The 12,360-nt window shown below is 40.8% G+C and overlaps 1 protein-coding gene across 1 annotated transcript in view; it reads left to right on the top strand.

The window, feature by feature from the left end:
- Positions 1 to 12,360, top strand: part of LOC143276907 (translocating chain-associated membrane protein 1-like 1) — a 69,548-nt gene that overhangs the window by 14,984 nt on the left and 42,204 nt on the right. The window contains exons 4-6 of the mRNA XM_076581570.1: positions 1,163 to 1,279; positions 1,812 to 1,876; positions 5,185 to 5,215. Of these exons, the coding sequence (XP_076437685.1) occupies positions 1,163 to 1,279; positions 1,812 to 1,876; positions 5,185 to 5,215 (213 nt within the window). The remainder of the gene's footprint in view (positions 1 to 1,162; positions 1,280 to 1,811; positions 1,877 to 5,184; positions 5,216 to 12,360) is intronic.

Raw genomic sequence — 12,360 nt, 5'->3', positions numbered from 1 at the left:
ATAGCTGGGGATCCCCCCTGTGATGTGTAGAAAATATGACCTATCCTACCAACAAACATATAGAGCAGTAGGTTCATGGATAACAGATCCATGATCTGGTCACCCTTCAGTGACATGGGTCTTCTACATAGCTGCTGCATAAATGTGAGTTTGGCAGTGAAAGGGTTAACCATATTTCCTGAGAGAATATGCAACCTATAGGATTGTCAATAGGTTCCACTAAGTCCATAAAATAATTCAAAGTTATTTTTTCTTGTACTCCTTAAGAGCAAATCAAACAATTTCTTATTTATTTTCTTTCTTTCTTTCTTTCTCTTGTTAGTGATTGATTGATTTATGTATTCTTTTTTTTTCTCAGTCATTTTGTAAACTGTACAGTTAATGTTATACAACACTTTCATCTAAAAATTAAACACAATAACAAACCCCATTGGTAATTACCACACTTCAGAAGCAGAAGAAGAAAAAAAGGGACACCTTCGTTTAAAAAATCTAACTTTTCCCAGTAATGGTAGCCATATTGCGGTCTCTGGTCTGCCTCATGGAGATGAGAACAACCAAACTAGTTCAGTGCGCTAAGCGCCAGTCTCTGAAATCGGGAAGGTGCTGACAGGTGCGGGTCAGGCCTGGTCACGCCATATCCTGCCTTGCTAAAATACTATGATATCCCATTCGTGTGTGAGTGGTGTAATTGGTCATTGTAATTAAGTTTTAATTAATTTTTAGGCTTGTCTTAAGCCACTGGGATGTGGATCCCTCGCTTGGTGTGCTCATTAGGGTTTAGTGTACATGCATTATATGTCAATTATGATGTTTCTTACATGAAGTGCAGGGTTTTTAACCTCAGGAACCCAACTGATGGCACTGATTTCTGTTCAAGACTGCATTGCATTGTCTGAAGGTAGATGGGTGAACAGACATGATAAAGCATCTGTATTCAGTATGAGCCACACTGTGCAGCTGTATGACAGGGTCTGATTGTTGATCTTGTGTCCATCTGATTTTCTTTCCTTTTTATTGGTGGGACAAATATGCTGATTCAGTGACTGTAACAGTATTTGGAGAAGTGGGGGGAAAATGTTAGCATGGTGCACCATCTTTCATTTCAGAATGGGTTCTGGGTGGTGAAGATAAAAAAAAAAAATTACTTTTTTCTTGGTAGAAAATGAACCGCAAGATGCACCTGTCAAAGGTGAAGCACAGCAAGTTTAATGAGTCGGGGCAGCTGGTCGTCTTCTACATGGCCTCTGTCCTGTGGGGGGCTGACATCATCATGAGGGTATGTCTTTGTGTGTGTGTGTGTGTGTTGTATGTGTCATTGTGTGTGTGTGTTTTTCTTGTATGTACCATTGTATGTGTGTTTGTGGATACATGTGTAGGTGAGAGAATGACTGATCAAAATTTTTGACTTGGTCTGCCCTTGACTGATTGGTCCTTGAATTTTTTTTTTTTACACCGATTTGCTTTCTGCAGATTAATATTTCCTTTTGTGCACAATCATATATGCAAGGATGTGAGATTTCATAAAATTCTTTGTCTTTCAATGATTCTGTCTTTATGTCTCCATTGCTCTCTGATTTGTTTGTCTCTCAGTCTGTCTTGCCCATCAGTTTCTCTATCCCTTGATCTATGTTTCAGATTTTAAGAAAGAAAAAAATCAACAACAAGCAGTGACATATGAATATTAATAAGGACCTAGCGCCATAATACTGCAGTCTTTGTTCCAAACAAGCAGCATCTGATTGACAGTGTCTTACCTTTTTCTATGTCTGTGTGTGAAGTCATTATTATTTTAGATTTGTTGGTTCCAGGAAGGCTATGTGACTGGCATCAGCCAATTATGGGAAGGCTATCCCCAGGATCACGCCACTCTGCCGTAAATATCAGTTCCTTCTCTTTCATGCATACCTCTTAGTCTTCTGTTATTGCTGCCACATGTTTTAGAACTGCATTTGTCATGCATCTATCTATGTCTCATGCTCTTACAGGTAATTTTGTATATAAAATTCTCAGCCATTCTGACATGCACATACGCAAGCGTTTCCATGCATGTTTGTGCAAATACATACTTCTCTACCTTTACCTCCCGCCCCCCACCCCCACCCCTCACCGTCCACCCCCTCCATCCAATACAGCTGACAGTTGAAAGATATAGAATTGAAGACCAGTTGTATGTTAATGTTATAATGAGTGCATCTGAATCATGGAAAATATTGAAGACAAGCAAAGAGTGAAATGAAGAAAATATTAAAATTAAAAAAATGTAAACTCACATTTTATGAAAGCTTGAACATGATATCAGTATCAGTAGGTCAAAGAGGTGTCGCTGCGTTCGGACAGATCCATATACACTACACCACATCTGCCAAGCAGATGCCTGACCAGCAGCGTAACCCAATGCACTTGGTCAGGCCTTGAGAAAAAAAAGATAAAAAAAGATAAACATTACACAGTGATCTGGGAACAGATAAGTTATCAATGGAAAAGTATTACAATTAACTTCTTGAGTGTCAAGGATGTACATATCAGAGATGCAATTTTTTGTAAATTTAAGGAAATATGTAAATCTGAGACCCCAGGGGTTGATCCAGAGGTTTGTGTAAATCCATTGAGAAAATCAAGGGGTGTATGTTTGTGGGACAGGTTCATAACATTTTCCAGTGATGTTTGGACTTGCTCATCAATCTGTATTCCCACACGATTTGGATTCTAACTTAATTCAAAATGCAGCAAACTGTATGCTAGGGAGAACCCATTTGAAAGTGCCACTCAGCGCCATACTTTTCTTCACATTGCACACATGGATCTGAATCTGGAAAATGGAATAGCTCCAGTCTGTATTCTCCACTGAGGAAAACAAATGGCGCACACACACACACACACACACACACACACACACACACACACACACACACACTCACTCACTCTCTCTCTCTCACACACACACACACACACACACACACACAGATGTACACACACAAACACAGACGCACAATCACAGCCGCACACACACAACAAAAACCTCTGAAGCGTTTGACGTTAGTGCTGTTTTGTTCTGAAATTATGTCAGCAGCAGTACACTTCATGACTGCAGATAGTATAAGTTAAGATCTTGGATCTATTGCTGGTGCATGAAAGATTCATCCATATTATGTGCCCTGCAGTATTGCTGTTGTAGTTCTGAAACCTCATAACTCAAATATTGGTCCAAATCATGTTTTTCCACCAATCCAATCTTTGATTTTTTGTCCATCATGTGTCACAAGCTAGAAACACAGTCTTTCTTAGAAATAATATTGCTGGTGACTGGCAAGACCTCTTAAGTCTTTTCTCCGTAATGCCTATATGTGCGAAACGTTGTCATATAACTTGTCAGGTTTTGATGGCAAACTCATTTGATTTCCGAAACCTTGTAGTTTGTTTAACGTTACCACTCCTCGCTGCTTAGCATCTTCTTGTTTGTGCATGTCATAAACTTCGTTAATTTCTGGTGAACACTTCCTGTTGTTTCATTTGATCACACTTTGATCAACACACAGTTTTTATTAACGCTGTCACCCTCCAATTTGTGTCAGCTGGGTTACTGTTGATCTCTTTGATATTGTCTGAAAGCAAGCATGAAGTGAGTGGGCGTGGTATAGGCAGGCTTGGCATGTGAAAGACGTGTGTGTGTATGAAATATTTCTCTTTAAAAAAAAAAAGACCCAAACTAAAACTGACTACTTTTCCATTGTAATTTCAAAGAAACTGTGAGTGAATGATGGGTTGAAAATGTGTAGAATACAAGAAGTTCTGATTATACTGGGATGTGAGAGCTTCGCAGAAACATATAAATACGCTTTTCCATATTGAAAAAGAAAAAGCATCTGTCAGTTGGATGTCACTACCGCGTGTAAGTGTGAATTGAGAAAAGTAGGCATTGTACATAAATTTTGTTAATAATGATAATAATAATGAAGTGCTTTTCTATAGTGCTGTTCCCTCACAGAGGCTCAAGGTGCTTAATCAAGAAAAATCAAATAACAATCAGTCACTCAAGGCGCTCCACAAATAACATGTTACAAAAAAAGAAGCAACAATCATCAAGAAAAAGAATCAACCACAAAGAAACAATCGCCATTCTTGCATCATGAACAGCACACACATACACACATACACACACACACACACACACACACACACACACAGAGGTGCACGCACTGACGCACACATGTGTGTGCATGCGTGTCTTATAAACCTTGTTCAGGTTTAATTGACAATAAAATTGATTCTGATTCTGATTCACACACACACACACACACACCAAGACACCAAGATCACCATTCCTGTCTTGCCCTAAGCCTGCTGGTCATTTTAGGCAACAAAAACTGTAGCACTTGGCATCAGTGTTTTTGTATGCTGAAATTAGCCAATGACCTGGTAATACACTTCATAGCTGCAGTAAGAATTATGTAGTTTAGATGATTGATCCACATTGCATGCAGGAAATTTTAGGTTTTGTTCATACATGCATACGACCTCTTGTCTCTCATTTGGATGTCGGTTCATTTCACTTTCTCGCTTTTTGCATGGTTGTTGTGCATGACATCACATCATGCCTCAGGTGACCTTCCCTTCGTGTGTGTGTGTGTGTGTGTGTGTGTGTGGGAGGGGGGGTGCTTTGGTGCACATTTCTGTTTTATTCCCTCTCACATCTCTGATTATAAATCTTGACTGTGTGTTCCTAAGGTATAGTGAGACATTTGGTTTTAGTTTTCATGTATTTTCTTTGTTATTTCAGCTGATTTTACTAATGATCTATAATATTCAGAAAGTGTGTGAAACTTGTTTATCTCACATTTAAGGTTTACTCTTTGCTAACCAGTGTTTTAAATAAATTTCAAGCTATCAGTAATTGACAGTTTGTTCATTTTCCTTTCAGAAAAGTAGATGTTACATATATACTTCTTGCAGTTGTTTGCATGCTAAAATTTGTATTTTAATTATTACCCTCCGCAACCAAAAAATAACTGGCAAATAGGAAGCACACGCCAAAATAATAACAGGTGATGAAGAGGTTAGTAAACGAATTTGAAATGGTCAGTGTTTTTCAGATAAAACAGTTGTGTTTGATGCAAGTGAAACTTTGTTTTGATGCCCTTCCCAAAATGATTCAGTAACCTTATGGTTTCTTTTTTGTTGCAGGTTTATTGTGAAGTTTTTCTTCATAATACAGGTAACTATACTTTTTATTTATTTATTGCAAACTAGAATCTTTGCATACTGTCAAAAAAGAAAATGAATCTTTCGTACATCTCCTATTCCACTTTCTCATTTTGACATTGTGACATCATGTTAATACAAATCTATTTTCATGTTTCCAGTTCTGGTTCTGATGAGGATGATAATGCAGGTTACAAAGGTAAAGATGGGCAGAACATTTATGTTAATGCTTCCTTGTAGGGTTTTTTTGTTTTGTTTTGTTTTTTTGTGTGTTTTTTTGCTGCTTCCTTGTAGTTGTAAAATCCAATTTTATTCTTGATTCTAATGACTAATTTTATGGGGTTTTTTCAATTATAGGCAGCTGTCCAGCAAACTGAATATGTAAGAGAGATTAGATTACCTAGTTTAAGAAATGTACCGTAACACAGAAAAAAGGGTTTGAAATATGTAAACAAGAATTGATTGGAGATTTTAAAAAAGAGAGGTGTGTATGATCTGTATGAACAAAAGAACAGTAGAAAAGGAACAGTTACCAGTGCAGAATTTCCAGTGTGACTAAGCAGTCCTGGCAGCCCAGAGGGGCATTTGTGAGACTCAGATAGAGGTAAAATTTTAAAAAAAAGATTGTATGGACATCAAAAGTATCAGGAAGTTCTTTTATTGTCACTGTGAAAACATTCATATTACATAGGAGGAGAAAGTCTCTTCAGAGAGTTTCCAACCTTGTCAGGAAATAAGTTATATGTATTGTATTATATTGTATTTCTCTTTTTGTCACAACAGATTTCTCAGCGTGAAAGTCGGGCTGCTCTCCCCAGGGAGAGCACATTGCTACACTACAGCGCCACCCTTTTTTTTTTCTTTTTTTTCCCTGCGTGCAGTTTTATTTGTTTTTTCTATCAAAGTGGATTTTTCTACAGAATTTTGCCAGGAACAGTCCTTTTGTTGCCGTGAGTTCTTTTAGGTGTGCTGAGTGCATGCTGCACATGGGACCTCAGTTTATCATCTCATCCGAATGACTAGTGTCCAGACCACCACTGAAGGTCTAGTGGAGGGGGAGAAAATAACGGCGGCTGAGCTGTGATTCGAACAAGCGCGCTCAGATTCTCTCACTTCCTAGGCGGACGCGTTACCTCTAGACCATCTCTCCACTATCTTGGATGATGCTCCTGACCGCACTGTTTTATGTCTGTCAGCACGATGAGGACCATCTTAGTCATCCTGGGGTTGTTGGGGTCGATGTGTGTGCAGATGGCTGGTTAGTTCAATTTGCGCCTTGAAGGTTCTCTGGCAGTGTGGACAGGGGATAGTTGCGGCAGTTGGGGGTTCCAAGGCTCAGTATCAGTATCAGTATCAGTAGCTCAAGGAGGCGTCACTGCGTTCGGACAAATGCATATACGCTACACCACATCTGCCAAGCAGATGCCTGACCAGCAGCGTAACCCAACGCGCTTAGTCAGGCCTTGAGAAAAAGAAACACAAAAAACAAAACAAAAAACAACAAAAAACGGGGGAATAAATAATAGATAAGCTTGCATAAATAAATAAATAAATAATAATTACAATATAGAAAAAGGTAGTAGTAATAATATTAGTAATACTAATAAAATGATAATAATAAAGCATAAATAATAATAATAAGACAACAATGGTGATAAATAAGCGGATAAATGTAAAACATGAAGACACACATTCACACATACACCCACACATGCATAACAGAAATGCACCAAACATGCAGTTTCACAGATATGAAAGCACAGTCAAATACATACAAACGTACATGAGCTCCAACACACACACACACACACACACACACACACACACACACACATTACCTTGCACCTCCTCTACCCCCCTTCTCCACACACTCATTTCTAGTCTACGTATCGCGGCTTCCACGGCACACACACACACACACACACACACACACACTCACACACTCACAGAGATGAACACTTACTTGTACAAGCACATATGAAAGCACAGTCAAATACATATAAACGTACATGAGCTCCAACACACACACACACACACACACACATTACCTTGCACCTCCTCTACCCCCTCCTCCACACACTCCAAGGCTCAGGCTTTCAGCACCGGTCTCCACTGCTCAACAACAGCCATCCTGGTGGCTTCACAGGTCAAGGCACCTTTAAAATGGCAGAGCACCATGCAGACATGTCCGCAGCTGCATGCTTCCATGTGTCTGGGTTGATGTTGAAGGCCTTCAGGGATGACGTCAGTGTGTCCATGAAACGCTTTTTCTGGCCTCCATGGGAGCACTTGCCATATTTTACCTCACCATAGAAGAGGTTTTTTTGGCAGCTGATGGTCTGGCATGCGAGCTACATGTACTGCCCATTGAAGCTGTGACGGTATGAGGGTGGTGTGAATGCTAGGCAGACCTGAACGGGGGAGGACCTTGGTGTCTGGGACCCTGTCTTGCCATTTGATCACATGGAGCTTCCTGAGGCAAGTTGTATGGAAGTGGTTCAGTTTCCTGGCATGGCACTGGTAAACTGTCCAGGTCTCACAGGCATACAGCAGTGTAGGGTGTACAATAGCCCTGTACACTTTCGGTTTAGTTGCAAGGCTGATGCCTCTTCTATTCCACACATTGTTGTGCAGTCAGCTGAAAGTGGTGCTGGCTTTCGCGATCCTTGAGTTCACCTCTTCATCGATGGTGGCATTTCTGGACAGTGTGCTGCCAAGATAGGTGAACCTATCACCTGCTCTGTCATTGACCCTTGATGGTGGTGTTGGGTTCAATGTAGGGTCTTCCTGGAGCTGGCTGATGCATTACCTTGGTTTTCTGATACTGATGGTGGGACCGAAGTTGTCACAGGCATCAGAGAACTTGTCAACACTGTGTTGTGTGTCAGCTTCTGCACTAGTCATTTAAAGACCACAGTTTAGGTTTTCTGGGGGTTTTTTTGTTTGTTGTTTCTTTGATTTTTAATATTTTTTATTAGGTATTTTGGATTCTTTAACCTTGTTCTTCTGGGGGTGGGTGGGTGGCTGAGGTAGTTGGTATGTGGAGACAATGGTAACATTTTGTAGGTTAGGTAAGCATTTTGTTTTCTGTTTATTTTTCTATTTGATTTTTAAAAACAGACAGGGTTCATCAGATCACAAGCAGAGGGGAAGATATTAATGTCTAACCTTTCAATCAACCCAGGTGATTTTCAAAAAAGATGTAATGTCTTTCAATTTTGATTTTTTGCAAGATAGCCGTTTTATAAGTAAACAAGAGAAATGTATGAGCTGAATGTGGGTATGAATGCTTGTTTGCCTCAAATACATCACAGTCAAGAGGTGTGGAGATTTCATTTAACAATAGTTGGTTTTAAAGTAAAAAATGTAATTAAGGATGTTCATGGAAACTGTTGGATTTACTAAATTCATACTATGGAAAGAGGCATCACATTGGTTAATATTTATGGTCCAACAGTGATAATCCTCAGTTTCATTAAGAATTATGAAATCAAATTAAACGATCTGAAGCAGAAACAATATTTATTGGAGGACATTGGAACCTAGTTTTAACCCCTCCATTAGAATACAGTATTACAAACAATTATCCTAAACCACAAGAAAAAGTTATTGAATTGACAGGTGAAGTAGAACTGGCAGATGTATGAAATGAAATAAATACAGAAACATTAAGGTTTACATGGAGAAGATCAAACCCACCACAGCAAGCCAGAGTAGACATTTGCTTGATTAAAAATTTAAAAAAATGTGTTGTCCAACATAAACTATGTAGATATTTTGATTGGTTATAGAAGTGGTCACTCATACATTTCAGTGCAGTTCTAGTTTAGAAGCGATATTAAATCAAGGAATTTTTGGAAATTCAACTCATCACTTTTAAAATATAAAGAATATGTAGATACTATAAATGATAAATCAACAGTATAAAAGAGCAACACACTGCACTAGTATACAACAAATTAGAAATATGTTATATTCCCACAGAAAATTCACAACTTATCACATCGGACCAGTTATTCTTAGACAGTTAGATAATAGAAATTTGAAAAAATCAGTTGAATATAGTTCTAGAAAGAAAAAGGACACACAAGTAGAAAAACAACTCGAATAAGAAATTACACACTTGGAAATTAAAAGTTGTAAATTAGAGGAGGATTTTCAGTAAATACAAGAGAAGAAGGATAGTTTGATTACACTTAGAAAAACAAATATACAAAGAATATTAATAAGAAATAAAGCTAGATGGGCAGCAGAAGGAGAACAAGAGAGGCAAGGCCTTCAAGACTCACTTGTGATATGCACTTAATCCAACAAAGGAATGAAGATGAAAGAAAAAAAAAAGAAAAGAAATGGATAATCTGGCAAACACACACACACACACACACACACATATTTTGATCTAGATCTATATGTGTATTTGAATAAAAAAATTAAAAAAAAAAGTGAAATACTGGGAACATGGGCAGCTTCAGATGGAATTGTTCCGTTTCAAGCATGCAGTTTTCAATTCTACAAATATTCAATCTTGACAAAAAGCAGATGTTATTTGGATCAATATATGTTGACAAGCCCACTGGTAACACTGAATAAGAGGTCGCTTATTCATCCACAAGGTCAGTCATTGGATGAGATGTTTGAAGTTAAACATCGAGGATTTTACTGGCCTGAGTAAGAAAGATGCTGCATCAAACTAACTGCCGAAGCTACACCTTGCCTCAAATGCCCACAATACCAGCAAACTATTTCTACCGTCTTGTAAGAGTAAATAAACAATGGAGTTGTTACACACTATTTCTTTCAGAACTGTGAAAAAAACAATGGGAATCCCCAAACCAAAAATATGCGATATTCTGCACTTTCAGAACTGTTCCATTTAATTTTATATGGGTTACTTTGTGAAGTCAGTCAGCCATGGTACGACCACTTGCATGTTCATTATACCAACCTGCCGCCCCTTTCGTGTCAACTGAATGGACTATACTGCAACAGATATTTTTAGACAGACAGTGAGCAACCAATGGACCCTTCACAAGGTTCGTAGGGTCCTTTCAAGTCCTTTTAAGTCCTTAGGAATTGGATTTTGGTCAAAAGGCCTTTTAAGTGCTTTGATTCAGCAAGTTGGTCCTTTTAACTCATCAGGAGGTCCTTTTAATTTTTGAAAGGTACTGTTAAGTCCTGTTTTATGAAGAGAAAGAGACTTGAGAACGAAACTGAAACACCTTCGACACCAAAACCGCAAGTTGCAAAGCGCGTTGAAAGATGCCAACACGATCGTCTGAAACTCAGTACTTACTGTAGGAGGATACAGCCTATAGGCCTAGGCCCTAACAGTAGTGCGCTTTCTGCTCGGTGGCAGACGCGAAGCGTGGTACAGTGGCTGTGAGTCACGCCTGCTACTGCTGCTTTGCTTAGGCCTAGCCTACAGTGACATGAATTGCAAAGACTAAATACGACAGTCAAATGGGATTAGCTGTTCTTCTGTTTATGAGAGGTAAGTGTCTGCTGTTCTGCATGTCAAATAGATTGGGGTGTACTGTAAAGTCATGTCGGCAAAGGTCCTTTTAAACTGATTTGAGGTCCTTATAAAGTCCTTTAAAGGTCCTTTTTTGGCTTCATGCCCACCACCTGGGAACCCTGCTTCAGTACCTCGAAACACCACTGTCTGCAAGGAGTTGCATAGTATATTTTTAGTTGGTTTCTGAATGATATGGAAAATGGTACATTAAAGATTATGTTACTGTTAAAAAAACAGCACTTCGGACACAGGGGGTGCCCATAGCCCCACCTACTCTTCAGGTGGCACTCTTCACAGACGCCTTCTCCCTGGGCTGGGGAGCCCACATGGACTCACTCCATGCAGCAGGGACTTGGTCCCCGGAGGAGCGCCTATGCCACATCAGAGTTCTGGAACTGGAGGCAGTTCGCAGGGCTCTCCTGCACTTCATGGGGGAGGCCACTGGCAAGACCATCCGCTTGTTCATAGACAATACGACGGTTGCATGTTACGTGAACAAAGGGGGGGGGAGCGTACTCGGCAGACCTCTCCCTGCGGACCGAGGCTCTCCTCCGTTGGTGCCACAGCAAGGGCATTGCACTTTCAGCGAGACACATAGCAGGAAAAGCCAACATCTTGGCAGATGCTCTCAGCAGGTCCAAGAGTGTCATCCACACAGAGTGGACCCTGGACAAGGACACCCTTCAGGGGGTGTGGGAACGGTGGTTTCGGCCGATGGTGTACCTTTTTGCCACAAAGTTCAACAAGAGACTTCCCACTTATGTCTCTCCGGTCGCCGACCCAGAAGCGTGGGCAGTGGATCCTCTCTCTAGACTGGAGCAGTCTGATTGCCTACGCGTTTCCTCCCTTTCCAATTCTGTCCAAGGTGATATGGAAAGCCAGATTGGATCGCCCACAGCTGATCCTCATTGCGCCGAAATGGCCAGCCCAGCCCTGGTTTCCGAACCTTCAGTCCCTGACACATGTTCCACCCCTGGTACTCAAAACCCAATCTCATCTGCTGAGGCAGCCTCGTTCGGGCATCCCTCATTCCAATCCTCAACTGCTCCACCTGCATGCATGGCTGCTGTGCGGTCGGAACTGTCAGCATCACCATTGAAGTCTTCAACCCCTCGGTCGGCCTCGGTGTCGGCCGCGCTGACCCAGGGGGGTGCCTCCTGTGACCTCCTCTCCATAGTCACCAAAGCAAGGAGGGAGGGAATGGATACTTTGTATGACTTTCTCTGGAAGAAATGGTTGCGGTGGTGTACAGCTCAGGACATTCCCCCTACTAACCCCACGAGCATGCAGCTGGCCAACTTTCTGGCTCACTGCTCCTCAGTTCTCAACCTGTCTGCTAGTTATGTGCGAGGGTACAGGTCTGCCATCTGTACCACAATCAAACAGCTAGGTGGTCCCGCCTTTGAAGCGGATTTCCTGCTCAGAGAGGTGGCTAGGGATGCCTCTCTGAAGGAAGCTAGAAACCCCAGAAGAGTGGCCCTCTGGGACTTGTTCCTGGTGCTGGATTTCATTTGAAAACAGCCCTTCGAGCCATTGGGGACTATTCCTTTTGACTTGATCACCCTCAAGACCACTTTCCTTCTGTTGCTGGCCACAGGCCGTCGTAGAAGCGAGATTCATGGTCTTAGTGGAATGCCACCAGA

Source organism: Babylonia areolata, chromosome 33, assembly GCF_041734735.1.
Source record: "Babylonia areolata isolate BAREFJ2019XMU chromosome 33, ASM4173473v1, whole genome shotgun sequence".
Lineage (NCBI taxonomy): Eukaryota > Metazoa > Mollusca > Gastropoda > Neogastropoda > Buccinidae > Babylonia > Babylonia areolata.
The sequence above is the reverse complement of the archived record's forward strand: the minus strand, read 5'-3'. Positions and strand labels throughout refer to the sequence as shown.